The sequence below is a fragment of the Prorops nasuta genome, unplaced genomic scaffold (genome assembly GCF_024137725.1).
Source record: "Prorops nasuta isolate Cenicafe-Biocafe unplaced genomic scaffold, Cenicafe_Pnas_1.2 PNAS00002, whole genome shotgun sequence".
Classification (NCBI taxonomy): Eukaryota; Metazoa; Arthropoda; class Insecta; order Hymenoptera; family Bethylidae; genus Prorops; species Prorops nasuta.
Genome location: NW_027116799.1, coordinates 655,391 through 678,458, shown reverse-complemented (window position 1 = coordinate 678,458; position 23,068 = coordinate 655,391). Strand labels below are relative to the sequence as shown.

Below are 23,068 nucleotides of genomic sequence, written 5' to 3'. Positions count from 1 at the left end.
AATTCTCTATTCAAATTCCAATTTCACCTACTCGATTTTGCTATTACTCGATCTTTGTCCAGCCCGATATTTTCCTCTCTCGGTTGCCTTTTTTCTACAGAAGTAGATTTTCCGCTTAAATTCCTGTTCAGATTTTTTAATTGTTAATGACAGTAACAAATGAGAAGAGATAGTAAAAGAAATTGCCATAAAAGGATTTTTTCCAGCACTCCTCAAGCGATATATTCCGCTGATCTTACTCAGCTATATTCAGAATTATCTGGATTTATTCCGATGTTCGCATAATTGGTCTCGTGAGAAATCAAGCCTATCACGCTTATGGAGAAATACGATAAAGCTCAACGTGATTTAAATCTTTTTTCTTAAATTGCAAGCCTCTTATTATTCATAAGAAAAATCTTCCCAATTCACAGATTGTGAAATTTTTCTCTTCTCAGTTCTTTAAATCAGAAGATCTACCATTCATAATTTTTTATTATTTCTATTGATCTTTTTTGTGTGTGATTACTCTAATAAAAGTATTTTTGTCATTATGCCTTTCTTTTTCTATTTTATTATAAAGCAAGGAAAATGGCAGGTATTTAAAACTGGAAAGTGGAATAAGTGAGTGCACTTTGAACGGATTCTCTCCACCGCGGTAAAACTATTTGATCAAATAATAGCAAAAGTGTTGATCAAATATATGTATATGCTCAATGCCAGGGAACGAATTTTCACACCACACAATTCTTTTCTAAGTTTTTCCCCTTACTCTTTTGCTGATGTGCCAAAAAAGTGCCTCATTATACGGAACCAGACAGAATAAAAAGAAATTGATAAATTATGGTTAAAGCTTAAATATGTTTTGTTTATCTACAATTATAAAAATGCTATAACAAAGAAGGTCAAATATTCGAAGTGTTTTATTTATTTATGAAACGTGTAAAAAGTATAATACAGAATCGGGTATAAAAAGGAGGAAAAATCATAACTATAAATCTGTAAACGAGATATTTTACAGTAAAGTTGAGTTTGGTAAAAGCCTGGGGGATAAAGAGTACTGAAAGGAAAGAGTAAAATATAGAAAAGGTCATTGAATGCTATTAATGATAGCATTTTATAGGTTTGAGAGATTTTTATAGCAATTGGCTGAGCATTATTGCAGGTAAGGTTGCCATTAAGATTGGAGTAATTCCTATTGAAGCGCTATTCACGCCATTATATTATAAGAATTTCGATTTTTAAGAAGATAACGTTAAGTAAAATAAATAAATTAGAGCAATACAGGTACACACTGTAAATTCTTTGAATATAATGGAATCTCAGTGAATTGAAATTTTCTTCAACTTTTAAGTACATTTCTAAATTTTCCATCAGACCAAACGAAAGCTGGTATAAATGTCGTATATCTCTCTGAAAGCTGAACTGAGAAAGTTTGGTTTTGCTGGAGCCGAAACTGGCTCTGTTGAAGATTTAAGTGACTACCAACAAGTCTTCCTACTCGTGACTTGATCAAACTTGTACGTTGTTGTTGCCTACGCATCCCATCAATACGAGATTCCCCGATCGGATATTTTTCAGTTTTCCTCTTAACTATATACCAAAGCTTCAATCAATGAAAAGTTTTCTTTACGCTAGACTATTCATATTATCTAACAAAATAATATTCTCTCATAATCCATCTGGCACATACAAAACACTTATAATAACTCTCCCAAGACCACACAGTAAACCACCTAAACCACAACTACTCCTTCGCCTGAGAATATAATTTCCTGGTTGAAAATTCTAAAGGTTGGATAATTTTGTAGATTAAATATATGTAAAATCAAACTGGAAGTATTTATTTAAATAAACTAAACAAAGTACGTATACTCTATTTATTTCAAATTAAATCCATGAATATAGTTTAAATTCTGCTAGAATTACATGATTCTTAGCCAATAAAGTTTTATCAGCATGAAAACAAATCGAATATGCAGTACTTGGTACTTGAAGAAATAAAATATATTAACTTTGTTAGAAGGAAACGTCTGTATTAAAAACATAGAAAATTACAAATGTTTGAAAAGGTGAATAAGAAAATTAAATTCATACTGATTAAATCAATTTTTAAGATATTGTTATTGTGTTTTTCTTGTATAATTCTAGAGATTAAGGTAAAAAATGTCCCATGCTTTTTGGCATCTGGGACTGCTGGGTTAAAGCAGCAAATCGATCTTGAAGCAATTTCACGTAGAATGACTTGCTGTCCCGGTTTCATCCAAGGGGAAGATGAATTTTGCACATTTTTTCCCCCTGCGGCCCCCGATACGTCATCACAGTAGCTTTACTCATATGCGTATATACGTACTACGTAGTTTTATAGCTCTCGAAGGCAAACAAATCCAGACACTTAGCTTTTCAATCTCCTAATATATTGTATTGGTGAACCCATAAACCTTGTAGTAACAGTTAACGGAAGTCATTATTGGTAACTGAGTCCTAAACATTTTCGAATTCCACTCCTGACACAAAAGAGTTTTGCCCTTTTTTCCGAAAGATTTCTCGAGGGATCTCAATGAATAATTCTTCCGAATAAATAAAAATAGGCTTTTTATTTAAAGTATATTGGAGCTCTCAAAGACAAACAAATCCAGTTGACTTTTCAATCTCTCAATGCATTGTATTGGTGAACCCATAAACCCTCACAGCAATGGCTAACGGGAATCATTGTTGTGTAGTAACCGAGTCATAAACCTTTTCGAATAAAACTCCTGGCACAAAATATTTGTATTCTTTTCTCCAGTGGTTTGCCGAATAATAGTTCTGAATGTACACAATTATATAGGATTTTTAATTGAATTAAAGTTTCGAATATTAAATTATATTTAATAGCTTATAACGAAGCATATGGGAGCTTTGTGCGTAAAAGATAAGGCGCTCGTTGCTTGTAAAGGAGATAAGGGAAATAATTTCTTCAATATCATCAGCTTTACGCAGGGAGAAATGTATGTAGGTAGAGTAGTGGTGCACCAGGGAAATAAAATTCCTCCCTCGACGGATAAATGAAATCGCCCCGTTCCCTTACAAACGGACAACGGGAAATGCGATCTCTGGATTTTTCACGATACAAGCTTTTTCCCGTTTTCCACCTACCACTGCGTTTTGCTTCACCTCAACCCCTGCGTTCTCATCAGTTTTACCAAATCTGACCTCTCATTAATCTTAAGATTTTCTCGAATCGTATCCAGTCTAGTCCATTATTCTCTTCAACTATCGGAATAACTCTCGAAATATAAATGGTCGTCGTACAATTGACTCAATCTTACCTCCTTGTTACAAAAGCTAGAAAATTATTAATAATTATTAAGATTGAAGCAACATTCAATGTATGAAATTCGCTCTTGAGAAACAATTAAATATTTCCACCTTTTTTCCTTGCAACATTTTGTATATAAGTTTCCGAAGTATTTACGCTCAGGACTTAACGAGTAACCGGTGCATGAAAGAAAAAAGTAGGGCGAAAGATTGAATGGGAAACTTTTAATAAGCATAATGCATCTAATTTCTCGACTAAAAGTCAGTTTACTCTCGAGCTCTTATAAATTAGATTGATGTTCACAAGCTGTACTCTTGTTCGATAGAACCACTCGCGGCTAGATTTCAATGGAACTTGAGTCTTGCTTTAGTTCCGGAAGTGGAGAAAGCTTTCATTCCTTGCATATAATTGCCACTTTCAGGCAATATCATTGGTGTTATAAGTCGAGTCGCCTTATTCCCCTATTCGCTCTACATTATACTGAAACTGCGCGTTGTATCTGAAAGTCAACTACTATATATACTTTGTAGAAATAACACAAAAATCCAAGATTTGTAAGCTCATGGAAAATGGAATTTCGTTGCAGCTGGAAAATGGAATGTCGTTGTAGCTAGATAATGTTTACATTTCGTTGCTGCAGTCTTGTCGTTTTATATTTTATGAACGTCTATGTTATAAAACATAATGACCTTACAATTTAGAGTAATTAAATCTGCTTCCCACGAGCAAGACTGATTACGAATTAATTGAAAAATATAATTTTTAATTTTCGCATCTTGCAGTAGTTAAGCTCAAGCTGAATCTTACCAGCCCACGTGAATTCAGTTTACTTTTCCACGAAGGCTCGGTTAAAGTAAAATTGATTTATTGGCTTATTTATTAAGCGACTTTATCAGAGCTTATTGAAACAAGGTCAAAAGCTACGGTTTATATGAAACGGTCTCTCTTCGAGAATTTCAAGTATTTTGCTAAGCTATATTTCATATAGAAGCTTAAATGTCAAGTACTAAACGTCATAACTCATGCAACGTATGGTACAAGTCGAGGTGTCATCGTCGAGGCTCGATAACTTTTCAAAACACGTAGCCACTTACATTAGCTAACATGATCTTATATACAGAGAAACCTATCACACACGACTCATGAATTCCTAAAAAAGGCCACCTGGACCGAATCCAATTAATTAGTCAATAAAAACGGAACGAGCAATAAAAGCTAAATAAAATAGCCATTAAATATTTATCAGTGAAGAGCCTGACTGTTTATAAACATATTCCGCTTTTCAGATCCTCGTAAAATATTTTACGATTTCAAAAGAGAAATCTCATTCTCAGCACTTTACAATATTAACTATAAATGAAATCAAGTAGGCGTGTCTTTTTATTCGTCAATAGAAACTTTGAACAAAAATCGAAGCTTTTGATCAAAGGTATTAAAACAAGTGATTTTGGAAAATATTTTAAATATTATAATTATAAATAGTGCAGGTGAATACAAAGGATTTGAAATTTCGAAGGTATCGATTTTCATAAATCGATACGAGAATAAGGCGAGGCGTAAATGAAATGAACAATTTTACTATGTACTGGTAAGCACAATGCACCAGTTAATTTACCTTTAAAGGATTAAATCGATGAGCTTCTCTGAATTTTGGAGAAGCAAGCACCATGGTGAAATGCTGCAACATACGGTTACACAAGCTAGGCACTGTCGGAACGTTGTAAATCGAGGTCAAAGGTAATGCCACAAATTCTAACGAACAAATCATATGGCTTATTTGAGTTTCCCTCTGAATAAATTTCGCTGCTTCTATACTGACACCGTGAAAACGAATCTAAACCTTACAGTACAGAAATATTTAATTGGCTCCCTTTTCCAGAAGTTGTGAAAAGCGCTAACAAACTATATATATATAGTCGAAACAGAAAACGAGAAAATTTGTTAGAGATGAAGAAATTGTATCTGACATAATTGTACAAACTACAAATATGGAAATTGCATGAGTGAAATTCGCAATCGCCAAGGTGCAGCTAATGTAAATAAGAAAATATGGCAAATTGAATGAATGCACTGTGGTAGCAATTAAAATCGTGCTTCGATATTTTATATCTAGTTCACTTGTCTGACTCTTTACAGTGTTTTCTACTTATTTTGTGCAATCCTATAGTCCCAGTAAGTCGATGGCGCGTTTCACTGCGAAGAACGAATAATTGTTTGCTAATTGAGTTGCAGATCGCAATTTTCACTGGAACGTGAGAGATTGTGAGATAAAAAGAGGAGGAACTGGATCACATGGTGTCCTCGGCGGTATTAGGGGCGGCAACTGGAACGGGGCTGGCTTTGGTGGTCGCGATGACGATTGTCGTGTATCGATATTACGCAGTGAGACGAAAAGGAAAGCATTGGAGTAATTTGGATCGTTGGCCTGACCCTCCAACTCCGGTTAAACTTCCCCACGAAAGTCAAGAACAACATCATCACCATCACCATTGTCACACGCCACCCACGTCCCACGTCCTTGACTGTTGGCGCAAACCACAACAGAACTACTATGCTGTACAAATAGGGGTAAGTAAAATACAGGAACCACCTTATATCTTATTTACAGTGCTTATCGCTTCATCGCAAATGCCTAGAAGATAACACTGATATTAAACTCGTACCGACAGAAAAGCAATATCCCTGCCTTTCACACGATTTTCATTAACGAAAAGTCATTCTTTATTATTTCATAAAAATTGTTTTCAAAATATAGTGGTTAGCAAAATTGATTTCGACATTTCTTGTGAATTGATCGGTAAATGTGATTTCTGAAACTACAGCAGTCTTTTTACCTCTTTCTGTATACGTCTGTTGATAACTCGAATCTGAGGCTCCCTTCTTTTTCAACCCTTGTAGATATAGTACCATCTTTTATTATTGATTGCATTTGTCGGTAAAGTCTATATATTCTAATCATGGTAATACAGAGTGCGACGAAAGGATACCCATTCTTCTTCTTCTTATTGTTAAACTTATACCGACTGTAGAATAAAGTTTTATCGATAATCCTTTATCAGGCAGTTTCTTATCGGAGCTCAACGAAACTCTATTATAACCGAATAGTGTAAAAGTTTCCAATTATGACCATAATACTTATCGTACTAAAATATTATAATCTTTTATGTGAATAATGTTAAGCTTATAGGATCAACAAGAATAAGTATGATGATATGAATAATAGTATTTTTATATGCTTTATTATCTTGTTTTTTTTATTATTAATATAAATCAGCCTGTATATAGGTGTGGTAGTTTGAATCTAAAGTAGTAATTAAAGTTAAAGGTCAAGAGGAAATACTTATGTACTTTTAATACCAGAAATACAAAAGCTTGGTATTAGTTAAGCTATATAATTACCCTTAACTATAGTACAGACAATACTCGTGTAATAATTCCACACACACACACACGCGCGCGCGTACAATAAAACTATTTCCGTGCACTGGGAATATTTTATTATAGGTATTATAATAATAAATTCAGTTTTATGCTTTTGTCTTATATTTTATCATGGCATCCCCGGAGGAAGCTTTTTCATAAAAAGCTTTATACTGTAATACAGCTCGGCGTACGTTGACTTTTACAGAAAGCAAAGTGAAAGATAAAGCAGCCATATGGTAATAATTAGGAAAGGGAATAACTGATTTGAAACTTAGTGCCATTTTTAACAAAAATCTACGAGCAGACTTCTGTGTTAAGACTTTTGCAATGTTCAATCGATAAAAGAACAAACAAGACTTTTAATTAAAGGTTGGTCGCGTTAATTTCATAATAAACTCCTTAACGTGCATTCATTGGTTGGTTCGTGAGATTATTATGGCGTATGGATTAGCTGGAGGAGAAGAAGAAGTTTATAATCGAGAAGGAGGGCAAAAGATATAGTACAGCATAGTAAACGCAGTTTATAGCTTAGGAAACTTGGTGTCATAAGTTTTGGTGCCACATGTATCAGCTAGAAGCAAGTTGCTGGAATCAATATCCATCGCCACACATAGTTCGATCGGAGAATGTTAAAAACATCATCCTGCCAAGAACAGTAAACTAACTTCAGCCTCAAATCAGGGAGAATTGACTTGAGTAAAGTCCATTTTAAACTTTTTACATCCATCGAGCCAAACACTTCGGATCTATAAAATTCATAGTATTTTCATTAGACCCTAAATTCCACGAACCCTGAAAATAAAGATTGGGTCTGAATAGTATTCAATCGGGTATACTATGGGTACGACATTAATTTTTCAACAATTTTTTTGCAAGGGTACCGCTTTCGAGATAAAGTTGGACCAATTGATCTTTTCGAATTAACATTAACCTTTAAAACACATTTCAATCTAAATTCCAGCAATTGCTGTTTCCAATCGAGAATTGTGCTAGCGTATACACATATTCGAAGCTTCAAACAGTTCGATAATCAGAATGATTACTTTCACGTTGGCTAAATTAGATGGGGAGGGGGGATGAACTTTGAAAATCGCAGCTTTAGTTAGTCTATCCTCAATAGTTAAAGGACTCTATGCGACAACGATGGTTTGAAATTTCTGTAAGAATCAGTATAAATAAATTTTAGTAATATCATAATCAAACGAGAGTGGCAATTATTGCAGAGATCGAATGTCTTTTAATAAAGAGACAAGCAAGAGAGAAAATTATTGTATTAAAACTGAAATTAATATTTACATCTTTGCAATATTTACACGTTGTATTGGCCCTACTAATACTTCTATCTCAATATTTACCACTCAACGTTTTCCCTTCTACGTAATAATACGCGCTGCCACGCGCTGAAATATCGAATCCGGAAAAGTAAAGAGTTAAAGAGGAAGGAATAGGCGATATTTGTGCCAGGAGCTCAACAATTATTATTCCCATGTCAACATTCAATTTCGGAACTGGAATAGGAGAATATCTCGTCTCTCCCATTCCTCACAAATAGATTCTTTAAACACAATTTGCATTCTACCCGAAAGTAACATGATTTATTCCTTCGACGCGATCTTGAGGGGCCGAGCTGTTACAAAAAATATATCCATTAAATATAATCATGATTTATTCATCATCGTTTATCAGAGGCACAATTTTCGGATCTGTATTGGGGATTCACGTTCACTCTCGTTGTATATTTAAGAAATTGCGGTGGCTCGCGTCAAGGATTCCACCGAGGGGAAAGACGGAAGGTTCGCGAGGTGAAGTAGGGCTGGGGTGGGAGGGAAGGGTGAATGCTGGGGTGGATCCAGGAGCGTACCGAGGGAGAGAGTAACCTGTTGCGGCGCACGCACACTTCTCGTGGCCCCTAGCACCCCCCTCGCTCCCAGGCATCCCTTGCTACCTCCCTTCACCCCTCCCCCCCCTGTCCGCTAGAACCAACCACATCCTCCAGCCAGCTACGTTTCATCCACCGTTTTCTGCTGGCACACGAGCCCTGCCATCGTGCATCGCGTACCGTTTTTCAAACAGTCGTGTCAGGTCATCACTACGGCGTACTTGCCATCCTTCGGTGCTACCCTTACAGCCAACGACTCCCTACCCCTTATTTTTTTGCTCGGGTAAACACCTACCTCTCTGTCTATCTCTCTCTCTCTCTCTCTCTCTCTCTGTTTCTTAGACCCCTCCACCGATACCACTTCTCCCTCTCTCTTACCATCCATCCATCTCTCTTACTGTCCGTCTAATAACGCACAATACCACTACCCGAGTCACCTAAAAGTGCTTACTCGAGCATTCATCATCCTCCAATTATATCCATCTCGTGAAACAATCGTCCCAAACGCACCACGAACTTGTGTCACCTCTGTGAAAACATGTAAACATTCAGGACACAAATATCCGCGAGTGGAGACCAATGAAAAATCGACTTGCCTGATAATTAAAGTTGATTGCAGCTCGGTATTGGGCTGGAGAAATTCGAAGGGTAGTAATTCGTCCTGGAATGAGGTGTCTCGGTGGTTTTTTATGGGATTTTCAGGCGAATGGGTGGGAGGCAAGTGATTGATAGATAGTGAAAAAGGGAATTAGAGTGTTAGGATAAGTGGTGGCCGGTTTGTATGGTGACCAGCGGTAACGGGCAAGTAGCAAAGTCGAAAACGTGCCAGGCAAAGGTTCGAGCGGGGGTGCAATTAGGGTAAATATCGATTTTGGCCAGCTGTGGTCCTATCGGTCCTTCGCTCCTCATCATTTTAACGTGGAAAATCATTTAGTAGGTTCTTCGTATAAAACAAACACTGACTTATCCTTCATTTTTCCCCTTGATTTTCTACAAAATTTTAAACTATATATATACTCTTGAAACGCGATGTCCACGCTCGAACCTTTACGCGGGGGTAAAACAAAACAAACTTTTATTTCACACGAATAGTAAAGCAGTACGGCAACAGGCGCTGCTTTCAAACGAACGACGACAATACTCGCTTGTTCCAAAAGTAAATTGATCAGTAGTAGAGAGTAAATATAATTAGTCACTATTATACGGCGTAATCAAAACCATACATAGCGGAGAGTTGAAAGACACAAATTATAGTTTTCATAGTGTGGGAAGCGATGCACACAAAGCTATAGTATTTTAACAAACAAATATATTTATCGTTGTAATTCGGTGTAATCCAAATTATAATGCTATACTACTTAAAATCAGTTATCAGTAACGTGATATTAACTCATATTCGTCGCTATCCACTTTAGAATGTATACTCCTGAGATTTGGATCGATTCCCGCTAATTGCTGCTTCTCGTCGGTACCCAGCGTGATCTCAAAGTTTTTGCTGAAGATCAATCTCATTAAACAGGATATTTTTATGTGAAAAAAGAAAGGAGAGAAATGATGATGGGCTATTTATTTTAGACTTGTTTCCCTTATCGGAGTCCATCGATAAATAAACAACGGTGCGTTATACGACAAATTGCGGAAAATCCATAGTACTACCCCCCTCCAGAGTCAACTTAGTTACGTAATTTAATGTAATGAAAGTTCCAATTACCAAGGGAACTTGGATGACGATACCAACTTTTATCCTTTCTACCTACCGCTTCGTTAATTAACGTGGAAAAGAAATAACTTTGTATTATCGCGTTACATGGAATGATCCAATTACCAATTGCAAAATTATCGTCCAAGTGAAATTCTTAATTAAAAGGGTTCCGCGAGTTTTGTCTCCTTCGCTATTGGTTTTGATTGCATATCGAATATTCCTCATGCATGTTTGGTAACGCAATATTACATCAATATTCGCACGCTTCTTCAAAGAGGGATACTCCTGAAAATCTCTTTTAAGAATATCCCTCCTCCAACACTCTTCTGCACACAAAAAATCTGTCTTTTTTGGTCTATTCAAGTTTTAATTTGCTAAATGCATGACGTAAAATGACGCATTTGACGTCACTTTCGACAGATGACGTTGAGGACACAGTGTCGCCGAAATAAAAAAAATCACATAGACTCGCTCAATAGTTTCATTTTAAAACTAGAAAATAATGATTCAGCGTATCTCGTTCTTTTAATGCGTTCTTTAAATTAACCAATGAATTTGAATGTCTGTTTACAGAGTGTACACAGGAACATTAGTCATTACAAACGTCGAAACACTTCTCCTCTCGCGAGTGATAATTTATTAGCACGCTTATTTTCACATCATGTTTTTCTAAAATTAATGATTAAATAATTATTGAAGTCTTACGAATAAAAACACGACTAGCAGATATTTGTTAACTAACTATTAAACCCATGATTGATCAACTGGAATCGTTTCCCTTTGAAATAAAAATGATTTTGAAAGTTTTTTGTTTTCAATCTTATATTAAATTCCTTTATCGTCTTTCTGTGAAGAAAAACTTGAAGGTTGCAGTTGATCGATCGATCAGACCAATACCTTCAAATCATCCACTAAATTATTCCATCGTTAGCGAAATAATGTCTACCATGTGCGTCGTTTCGTAAAAAGTAATGAATATAGTTGTACTACTTAATGTATTACTAACTTCTAACACAATCTTTGGTGATAACTGTGCTGATAAAATTTTATTCGTAAGAAGATGGATGCAAAATTGAATGTTAAGGGAGCTAAGGGCAAAACGGAAAACGAGATATAACGGAACATCTTCATCATAAAAGATATGAGCAATAGTCGTCTATCAGATATTATTGAAACTTGATCATAGTTTAGTCCTTGTGTATTTTTAAAAGCTATATATTTATGATCTCTATACGTTTTATAAAACCTACGTAATGTTGTACGTTTTTGGAGTGATTTTTAATATTACGAAATTTTTGATCGAATGTCAAACAGGATAAATTAAATAAATTTTTAGCTGGTTATAAAGATTCAAAAAGTGCACTAGCACTTATTTTTTCCATTGTCATTCATTATATTTGGTTTTGGGGTGATTGATGACAACACGATTTCGATAAAATGTTTACAGAGACAAACTGAAAGGGGCAAGATAAAACACTGTTTGCCATCTCTTCGTGGTTATATTATGAAGTATCATGAAACTGGAAATGTAAAGCAAATCGACACGAAAGCGAATCGGACTTAATAGAAAACGGGAAGAAGTTAGGGAAAGAAAAATTAAGGTCTAAGGGTACATATTTAGATAAAGTTGAAAAACAGCTAGAATCTTATTGCGTATCCTCAAGCATCATGAAAATTAATATTTTTTGAATAAATTTTGTTGATTTTTTTTATTTTTAATTTTGTTCAGTATTTCAAATATACTTTTTCTTTTTACTGACACTTTCATTTTACTTATACTAAAGCCTTTCCTTCAATCAGTAATAATATCCGTTCTAATTTGCTCAGTAGTTTGCCCTTTACTAAAAATTTTCTACAATCAGTTGAAAGCAAAATTTGACGTTTTAAAACAAAATTTATTTGATAAAAAAGTACTACGAGTATTTGATTAAAGTAAAAATTGTCAATTTAATGCATCAAAATTAAATTTTTGTGTCTTTTCATAGGAGAATGGAATATTAATCTTTCCAGTTCCATTTTACCCTTAGTTCCCCTACGTGTAAAATAAAAAAATCGTAAAGTTTTTAATGAGCGAAACTACTCTACGCATATACAGTGAAAAACATTCAAATGTCATCTCTACCTTTCACGAAAGCATCAAAGTAATAAAACGACCAACCAAATCGACATGAAGAATTACTCACTGGTTTTCAAATAAAATTATCGAGTAAGTAGTATTTACTTTTTTTTTTAATTTGACGACACTGTGTTGCCAACGCTACAACTTGTAGGTACATACTATAAACAAAGTAGTCTGACTTTTTTAATGAAGTACTCCTTAAAAATCTCCGAATAGCGAAGATACCAAAGGACAATCAAAAACCAGCCTTGACAAGGATCGATTTCTAATACTTGTCGCCCATGAGAGTTTCTCGGATGCTGACAAACTTACGAAGTTAAAACTGTCAAAGTTTTTGCGAAAAAAAAAACAGGGAAACTCTGCGGATAGTATCTGGAAGATTCCGTTGTGCCTTTTCTGAGTGGAGAAGGGGTGGAGGTTGGGCCGAAGGTGGGGGGGACAGGCAAGATAATTTGGGTGGGGAGGTGGGAGAGGAGTGTTTGCGGGGACGCGTGGGAGGAGGGTCCTTGAAGATTCAGGAAGAGAAAAGAAGGACCTCGCGTCCTTCGATCGTCAATTGTGATTTTGGACGCGTTCGTCAAAGTGCCGGACAAATTATCGGAGGTCCTGGGCGATGTCCTGGAGCTAGCATGCGGCGGAGGAGGCGGCGCCGGGGACAAAGCATCGTCCTCGAGTAGCGCCGCGAGTAAAATTGGCGTCGTTACAGGGGTGGCGATAATTAGGGGTAGATGGGCTCAAAGGGGCTCCAGGTCACCACTGTCCTCGGTCGCCAACACTGACAGTGCTGATAGTACCACCAGCTCCGAGGTGAGTACTCCCCAGAACACATCAAATAACTCTAGAAAAATGGTAGAAAAAAGGGTTATTAAGAAAAAGTCATTAAAATCGTTAAAAAGTCTAGACTGATTTCTGTAAAAAGTTAATTGGGAGTTGAATCGTTGGGTTATAATCCTTCTTGTGATAATGCTTTCGACACTGGGGCCATGGGAAGTGGAAAATTTTCTAATTAAACTTGGTCTTATCAAGTAGAATCAAACTATTCCCTTTTACAAGTCTGGCCTTATTAAGCAACTCGTTATAACGTCAGTTACAGCGAAGTTATAGTATACCAAGTCTTATTAATAATATTGCCATGTTGTGCTCCAAACGACTGGTTCCTCTTTTGCTACATTGTTGTTTCCTTTGCAAAAAAAAGCGTGGGGCATCGGTGACCAGCACTGACAGTACGGAGGGAAACATTTCTGCTGCAAGCTCCGAGGTAAGAAAAACAATAATTATCCTCACCAATCGCGCGTCAGCAACGAAAACAAAATGCAATTACCTTTCCCAATAACCAGTTTGCCTTTGAATGCTAGCAAAAGCTGCTCTTTTGTCATTTGTCTTTGTGACGCTTTTCTACCTACATTTACAACATTTCATACACTTTATTCACTCGCCTCTCCCAGTTATCATATATGTGCACTGTACACACCAAACATACAACGCTGCTGGGATAATGCCCATCAACCCTCGTGTCATTATCGATCAAACCTATAACAACTACCTTTTTTTAGAAATTTGCTTAACCGAGTAAATTTGTGTATTTTGTCTGACTAAAAATAGCATAAACTACTTAACCGTTAACGTTAAGCTAAAGGGTTTTTTTTTTCATAAACTAGAACCAGTATAAAAATATTAATAAAACAGCTCTTTTAACGTTACTTTGCATCGTGGTCCATATTCCATTTTACTTAAGTACGAAATGAAAGCGTACTTCCATGAAATTGGAAACTCCGGATGTAGCTTTTCGAATAGCTTCCACGAATCTTCCTCGACCTTGAGAAACTCTAAAATGCATTCTCCTTAGGATGTCGCGAAGAAGTTCTTTCCTTCGGGAGGAATCAGCACACAAAATTTCTGAATGTTTACTTGGAAATTAATGTTTTTTCGTCTAACGAGAAGTTTTAGAAACGTAGAAAATTGCAGGAGAGAGATAGATTTGAGCGGTTGTGTAAAATCTAATAAGATTTGCGTCGTTTATTATTGTTTCTTTTTCCCCTTAAATCTTCCGCTTTAACGAGCAGCTGATTCGTGTGCAATTGACGCGTGCAAGGAGGATTAATGGTGGAAAAATTCTTGTTGAAAGTTTAATTTTCTCTGGAATTGGCCACGCAAGTCCCGATGCATTAGATTCGAGCTATCGATGCTGAGAAATCGGCCGAAGCTTGAACTCCACGGTACTACTTTCAGCCGAAAAAAGAAAACTGGTTGCGGTTCGTTGCTTTAAACCCAGATGCACTTGTTGCACTGCCTTGAATACGGGCTCATTCTCTATTGTATACAATTTTATATATGTATGAATGTAAATACAAACACATTGGTACCCTACATGGAGTTTGCATGAAAAAAGCAACGCGCATTTGGAAGCAAATAAGTTACTTTGGCGAAATTCCCATGCGCCTGCCATCTCTCTTGCTGGCATCACAAAAAATAATATATAAAAAACCACAAGATTCGAGCAAAAAGTCAATTGACCAAAAACGTGAAAATCCTCATTTATTTGTTCTTCTTTTTTTTTCTTTTTTAACGAATCCCATTGATTTAAAAGTCGACGCCTACGCTCCGTTATTGAAAAAATCATATTCCCTTTGGTGTAGCGAGTCATTTAATTTCAATAGCGTTACGCGCGCATCTCTATATTTTTTCAAAAAGGCTTAACTTAAATATATCTGTATAGGAACATTGATATTTCTACCCCAGGCTATATTATTCCTTTCCTTGGACGAGAAATTTTGGTGATATTTTTATAGGAAACCAACGAGAAAAGTCCATCTCGATCATTAGAATTCATGGCGAATTCCACGTGTGCTCGGTACAATTGGGGGTATAATGGAATTTATTTTATTAGTATTCGCCCTCTGAACTCCACGAGCACGATATTCATAATAATACACCGAGTACAAGCACAGTCGTTATACGTATACCAATAAACTGTGCTTTCACAATCACAGACTTTTCTATAAACCATCGCTGTTTTTCGCTACCAGTATATACACATCCACGTAAAAACGGACGTGCAAAAAAGTATAAGAATAAAGTGAAGGAAAAAACGAAGAAAAATAATAACATATAATTGTCAAAGAGATCGTCGATGGCTTTATTACAATTTTTGTCGTGAATTCCACTATTGCATTAGTCAGCCTTTGGAAAAAGCTTGAAGGATTTTTCTCAGAGCATTAAAACCGTTTGCTGCATGGATCCTTCTGCTGGCATCGAGCTCGTTATTATCCGTTTCGCTTTATATCGTATTATTCAGTTCGATTTGCAGTCGACTATAAAATGAAATATTTTCCATGAGCCCATCGCTTTTGGATTGACATTGAAGCAGATGCAATGGGAAGGATAGATTTGCGATATATAATTCACACGTAAAAATATTATTTTTATTGTATCCTGATTATATTTTCTTACTGATGAGAACTCAAGAGAAAATTAACAGTTTGTGCGTGTTGCTTTTGGTATGGATGTAGCTTAAGGCATTTAAAAGGTGGATGCATGAATAAAAGTAAGGTAGTTATTTTTCATCTTACAAAGAGGGCCATCGTAGCCTCTGTTAGAGAGAATCTCGATAATGCTCGATCCTGTGGAGCACACACTTTCATCGTCGACGTTTATCTTTAATCCCTCCCAGTATAAAGGTAATCTTTAGCCATAGGCGTCAGTCTCGAAGCTTGACGTCAGCCGTCAGGAAAATAACCGGGATAAATATCGAGGTTACGGAACGATCGCATAGATGGCGAATTCAGTTTTCACTCTCTCGTTTTCCTTTTATCATTCGATGCAGAAAGGTACCAATTACCATTTTATCGATTTATTGTTACTTTAAAGAGGCAGTCCAGTGTGAAAAAACCTTAATGAGAGAAACTCGTGCCTGCAATTTATCAATACGAAGGTACTTGAAGAACACCGCAAACGTGCCTCCTTCAATCTTCATCCGATCGGTTATTAGCTCCTTTCCTGTAAAATCATGTAAATCCAGTAGGAACTTTCCACTTTGCAGTAGCCATGCTGCATAATCCTTTAACACTTTTCAACGGTTAAATTATAAATAAAAATTTAAGAAATGCACTATCTATTAAGGGAATTGTATAGGAGAGTCACAGAGAAGTATGACATTTTGTAAGTGATCAAGGAATACGTTAGTGTCGACGCCAAGTAGTAATGATCAATATATGGCCAGACTGGCAACATTTGTAATGAATCCAAATCTTCTTCATATTTCTGACTGAATTTTTCTTTAAGTCAACATGAAAAATCTCTCAAACTCTTTAGGTTCCCATGGTTTATTTTCACTGGCAGAGTATGATCCAACCGTATATTTTACAATCTGAAACTTTTTATATAAAAAAAGGTCCCTGAGTTTTATTTTTAACCACTGGACAGGATGACTTATAAGTGTATTTTTTATACGACAAAGAAATTGTTTTTCATAAAAGCCGTTTGGTGACGCGAAATCAGTGTTGATGCTACATTAAAAGTGATATTTATGGTTTCACTTTCTCCTAGTTACCGAAACAACGAATATTTTTCAAATTATGGAATAAGAGCGTGGAAGATCCTGCAAAGTATTGCAAAGCAACTGGATACGACATTTACTCTGTTCGAAGAATAAGAAGAGAGAGAGAAAGCAATTTTTTTATTTCTATATTTGCAATCTATATCCCTTTAAAATATTTGCACGTGGAGTATTTCTTTGTTTTAAGAGATGACATCTGTCGATAACATTTCCCAGTGAATTTTCGTTAATCGTACAGACATAAGGACCTTGTCTACTTGGCGCACGAGACAGATTGCGCGTAAATCAGCTATAAAATTGGGTCATATTTCGTTCTAGCAGCTTCCGCACATACCTAAAACGCAAGCTGGTTTAATATCAAGCTCACGCATCGCGGTGCAAATGGGACACCGTTTAATAAATTTCCACGGCAATTCGAAGAATGCGACCTAGTATTAATTAAGAATAATACTCCCTGTGTATCTCACCATATTGTCACTGCCACTCGGCAGAAAGAAGTATTTCATATATTAGTATTATTCCAGAAATAACTGGTCGAATTCTAGCGCGATAAAGTTTCAGGGAATATTGCATAAATCTTGCTAATAAATTAGCTACGATGCTAAAATTTTGTACGATAATCAACTAAGTGGTTGAAGGTACAGTATCGACGTAAACTTACCTTGTCTTCTTCGTGTGGGATTAATTTTCATCAATCTAAAATCCCGCGTGGTGCATTAAACCCAGTGCATTAATATCGGTGGTCGTAGAGCTTTATTATACTATATATAGCGAAATATATCCCCTTTGCTCTTCGTGTGAAAATCCATAGAGCAAAGGGCTTTGCTTGAGAATGTATAGCGGTAGTATCGACGATCCTATCCCTAAGGTGTGCCTACTGACACTATATAAGCATATGGAATTTCGATCGATGCTCGACTACGTCACATTTACTATTAATTATACTATACATCAATAATTGAATCGATTCCCTTGACGAAGGCTTCTTCTTCCCTTTCGGGATATTCTCGTCGTCTATTTGTCTATCTCTGACCCAACTCCTGAGGCTTTCCATTCCTCCTGCCATTATTCATTCTCATCCGCATCATCGAACGTCTCACCCCGAATCCTTCACTCGCACACTTCCAAACTCGTCCAGATATTTTTTTCCTCCTTTTCGCCAAGCAGCTCTCGTAACTCTCCGCCAAAACACCAACCTTCCCAACTCTCGAGTTTACTCAGCATTTCTCAAACAGGACGTCGGCCTTCCACGTGTAATTTTATTCAGTGATGTTTTCTCATTTGCCCTGGAGAATTCTTAAACGCAGCATCACCGTCTGGCCTTTCTTCAGTTTCATCACTTATCCAATACTGTCTTATCGTACTTTGCACCGGAGATTCTTTCGTACCTAGTTGGATCGTTCGTCTCGTCCTTCGCCTCTCTGCCATTTATTACTATCCCCCTCTTCCCCTTTCACGTTCCATATATATCTCTCTCTCTCTCTCTCTCTCCCTCTCTCCCTCTCTCCCTCTCTCCAAAAGGCCTCTGAAGCCTCCAGCCATCCATCGAGTGCTTTCTCGTCCTTGGAGAAGCCTTTGGTCAGCATTGGTAATCGCCTCCAGTGGCTGATTAAATTATGGTCAAGTATCCACGAGCAGATGTACTTGGATCGATGTTTCTCCCTCGTCAATATTATATATATAGCAAAGAGTGGTTAATTGGCACTGAAGTGCTGACAGAAACATACACGCGTATATTATCAGAATCACCCACCCATTTTTTGCCCCTTTCACTATTCCATCTAGTTTATGATTATGAAACGTGACTTCGCATAGAACTCTTCTCGCACTCTTATCCATCCTCTTCTCTCTTAAAAAAAGAAAAAAACGTAAAATATCCTGGAATATCTCTAATTTTTATTTATCTCTGCATCGATAGGTTTTGTTATTCTATATATACATATAGGTACAGATGAATAAAAAACTCGTCCTCTTTAACCGCCCTTCGTCACTGATAAAACTCAACAAGAGGAAGATATAGTATGAGCGATTTCGATAAGCAGTTCTAGCGTTAATTAGTCCTTTCGAGGAGATCCTGTTTACCTTGGCTCGTGGGTTAGTACTATGAAGCATAGATTAATCGAAGATGTACATCAAAGCAGGCACATATTCAACCTTAATATACAGTGGGGGTAGTATATTTCTTGCTATACTAGCAACACGAGGTGAAATTAATCAATCAGCGATGAGTTTTAGTTTAGTCTCGTCTATTTCGCCTTTTATTCATGCTCATGCTGAAACATTAAGGCAAAAGAAACAAATCATTTATTAGAAAAGTTTCCTTTGCCAGACGAAAGAGCTATATTCCATAATTGAAATTGAGTACGAAGATAGATTGGTCTGGACTACTTGCAATATAAATTTTCTACTGCATACAAATTGGCCAAGCACCTATCGATCAATGACTGGATTACTGGAAAATATATTATTGTAATCAATGTGATATGTATATAATGAATATTATTGTTATTGCAAAAGGCATAGTAAAACTGGAATAGATATATACAAATTAGCTTTTCCAGTGACATGTCGAATGGTGTCTTTGACATTGTCGAGTAGTGCTTTATTCTCACATTGTTTTATCTCAAGTTTTGAAAACTGCCCTGCAAAGTTACGCTTGTATTTCACTCGTATCCTCTCCCATTCACATTCCCCCGTGACGCAAACTCACTCAAAGTTATATAATTTCCAATTCAATTACTTGCGTAATTGTACCGTAACGCGTTGATTACCGCATGAGATTGTTTTCTTCAAAACGTTTCAAATTGAAATGTTTACTAATAATTTTTCATGGCACGTACACACATGTCGATATTTATTATTTTATTTCTATAAAAAAATCTCTTCTTTTGAATTTCGTCTCTATTACGCGCCAACCATTTACATAAAAATCGACTAAGTGAATTACAAAAAATTTGACGATCAGGGGTGGATGTCATTTATCTCATAAAAATTGTATTATTCATAAGAATCCAAAAGACGCGACCTTTATGCAAATGACTTATTTATCGTTCGAGCTGAAGCGAACAATTAATTGAATTAATGGACGTTGATTCGTTCAATTTCCAACTATGCTAATAATAGAAGAAATAATTGTTTCGTGCATCAATCTCTCTCTGTGGAACAAACTTTATTTGGCGGGAGGCTGAATTAGTAAAAGTTTTGTATTCACTAATTCACTTGGATGTCCATTGGAACGTATTAAATCTGTAAGCAGTTAATTAATCTGATAAATCTGACCTATAATCGGATTACGAGAGCAGCGACATGAATTTGCTAATTGGACAATTTGTTGTTAAGATTAGCCTTAATATCAAAAGGCAATATCGTACCGTTTGTGAATCGTGAAACTCAATAATTATTATTACTATCATAAATCTGTGCCAATAAAATATCTTTGTTGTTATCTAAAATACACTTTTTACATAAAGGGACTGTTTCTTTGTGAAAAGTGGAAAAAGTAGGCTATTTATTAAAAGCAAGTATAAGTATACATAAGCGGGTATTAATCTGATAATCTGACATCGAAATCGTTGTTTTGATAGGAATAAAAAATGATTGTCCGTTTCATCCTCGGTATAAGCGTCGAGTTGAAGTAATTTACAATCTGATCTGATAAAGTAGCATGATGAGCGATACAGGGATTTAGTATTATCCTCCGAATACGCGTCCTTCCGGGTATCGAGGATACAAGATGACTCACGATTTATCAATATTATACATTTTTCATGTCACACTATTCCAAGCTTTTACACGTTTAGCCCCGCGTATTCATGGAGAAAGCAATGTCTAAAAACTTTCCTTTCCTCTCAAAGAGAAATTCTGAAAGCTCGTAAGCTTCGCTTCACCTCTGAAAAAAAAGCTGCTCCGGTCTAAAATTAAGCTCAGCCCTTTGATAGGCATTTTAATTTAATCCCCCGATTTTAATAATTGTTTTTTACGAACGTAAATGAGAACGTTTTACAATTGGACTTGAGTAGTAATCAGAAAACAGCGAAAAAGCTCTATCCATTTTATTCGAAAGCTCCGAGTGGCTTAGAACAAAGCATTTCACGAGTCGTAGCGTTCTTCGCGTGAAATCATCGAATAATCCGTCAAAGTGATCGTATTTCTTGTGAAAATAAAGCCTCGCCATTGTATTATAAAACACGAAATGTGTTTTAGCTCGCGCGTAGTACGGAAAGGGCGTTTTGAGCAATCAATTTGCATTTGAAACGTGACAAAAATTGATGGCTAGGAAATATGAAGAAAAAGGGGCATCAGGGCTCTTAACTAACAGAGAATCCTTGGAGCGCTCATTCCTTTCTTCCCGAGAATCGCCAAACAGGAAAATTGAATTTCAGAACTATAATAAAATGGCGTGTCTAGAAAATGATTGAAATAATTGTTTTAAAAAAAGTTTATCAATTTTTATATGCAATTATAGAAAATAGAGAGTGATGGTGTCGAGATTAGGATTTTTCAGTGATATATATATATATATATATATATATAGGTATATGAAATTTCAGCGGCAACCAGGGTTAACTTATATTTTACGGGTTCTTAAGCGTTTTCGTTTAGATTGTTCGGACGAGGGATCGTTATTCTTGCTTATCGCTCCCTTTGGGACCGCGTGACCTTAAGTTAATCACTCCAGGTTTATATTTCGGCCAGCGGCCGAGATCTATCAGAAAGCTCGATCAGATGTTGAAAGCGTGAACAGCTGATGGATCTCGTGCTGGTCGAGCGAGAATCAGTGAGAGGGGGAATGAGAGCGGAGGGAGGGAGAAGAAAAAGCACGTGGAGATTTGATATTTAGTTTCTGATATTTTCGCGTGGGCGGAACCTCGACCCGCGCTGTTCGGAGTATCGACCCATGAAAGGTAGCAGCTTCCAGCGACCTCGCCCCTAGCAAGAGCTGCCTCTCTACCTCGTCTCGTCTCACAACCAGCTTCAAACTCTCTCACTCTCCCCCGTGTCACAACTTTTCCCCTTTCCATCTAAGCCAACTACACCAATTTTCTTCCTCGACTCTCACGCAAATCTCGCCAAACTGCTCGATCGAACTTCTGCTATATCCAATCCCCCTCCCCTCCAAACCTCTATAAAATCATCCCACCAAATACTTTCTCACCCTTGGATTTATCATTGCAAACGAGTAAATTCTGCTTAACTTTAAGATATCTTCTAAATTATGAAAAAAAAAAATTCATTTCTCAATTAACAGAAAGAAAACTCATTTATTCGATAATCTTCCCTATAATTCTCTGTCAGCTTTTTTTTAGCACACCTACACACCAGTTTTCGTGTGATAACTGATTACATAAAATCGAGATAATTAAGTTTATAGCTAATCTCTCGAGGAAAAAGATTTGAAAAAATAATTGACTTTTATCACAGAGACCAATAATTTCTATCTATACGTCACGTTTCAAAGAGCTATCAAACGTATAAGCGATGCATCAAACCGGAAACTATTTGTGTCGAATATAATGGTATTTCCTGTGTTTCGCGAATAATCGGAAAGAACAGAATTATCGATATAAAATGGGGCAGATGTTGAATAAGAAAGGGAAAGGAGACTCTTGAAATGTGTGAAAGTGTGGGGGTAGGGTGGAATGTTAAAATGCGCTTACCCCTGCGTTTTACCTGCATTTAAAATTGAAGCAAGGCTGCTAATACAACGGTGAAATATCGAATTCATAACCTCGTTAGAGAATTTCGAAGCGGAAAATGATGAATCCTTGGTGATTTGATACAGCTCGAAATAATTAGACAATGAATTGAATAATGAACCGTATATGAATGCGTCAATATCTGTTAGTGGTAATTGAAAAATGCCTGGAATTATCAAGTTTCCTACATAAAGCAATATTTCTAGCAAAAGATAAATTGAAAATAACAGGCTTTTCTAATAATTGATGGTACTTTTTCAGAAATTGTGCAATATTAGTTGTAACTTATTCTTTACAGAGTATTGACTGCAGGTAATAGAAAATAAGAGCGTTGTATATCAGAATTAGAAAGAGCAGCTCGATTCTTTGCCTATACAATATAGCACAACCAAAATAATGACGATTCTCTCCCCA

At 36.3% G+C, this 23,068-nt stretch overlaps 1 protein-coding gene across 2 annotated transcripts in view; it reads left to right on the top strand.

The window, feature by feature from the left end:
* Nucleotides 1-23,068, top strand: part of Sytbeta (Synaptotagmin beta) — a 36,405-nt gene that overhangs the window by 9,826 nt on the left and 3,511 nt on the right. For both annotated transcript variants that reach the window (XM_066734253.1, XM_066734246.1), the window contains exon 2: nt 5,507-5,848. In XM_066734253.1, coding sequence (XP_066590350.1) covers nt 5,573-5,848 — 276 coding nt within the window. In that variant the 5' untranslated portion in view covers nt 5,507-5,572. The remainder of the gene's footprint in view (nt 1-5,506; nt 5,849-23,068) is intronic.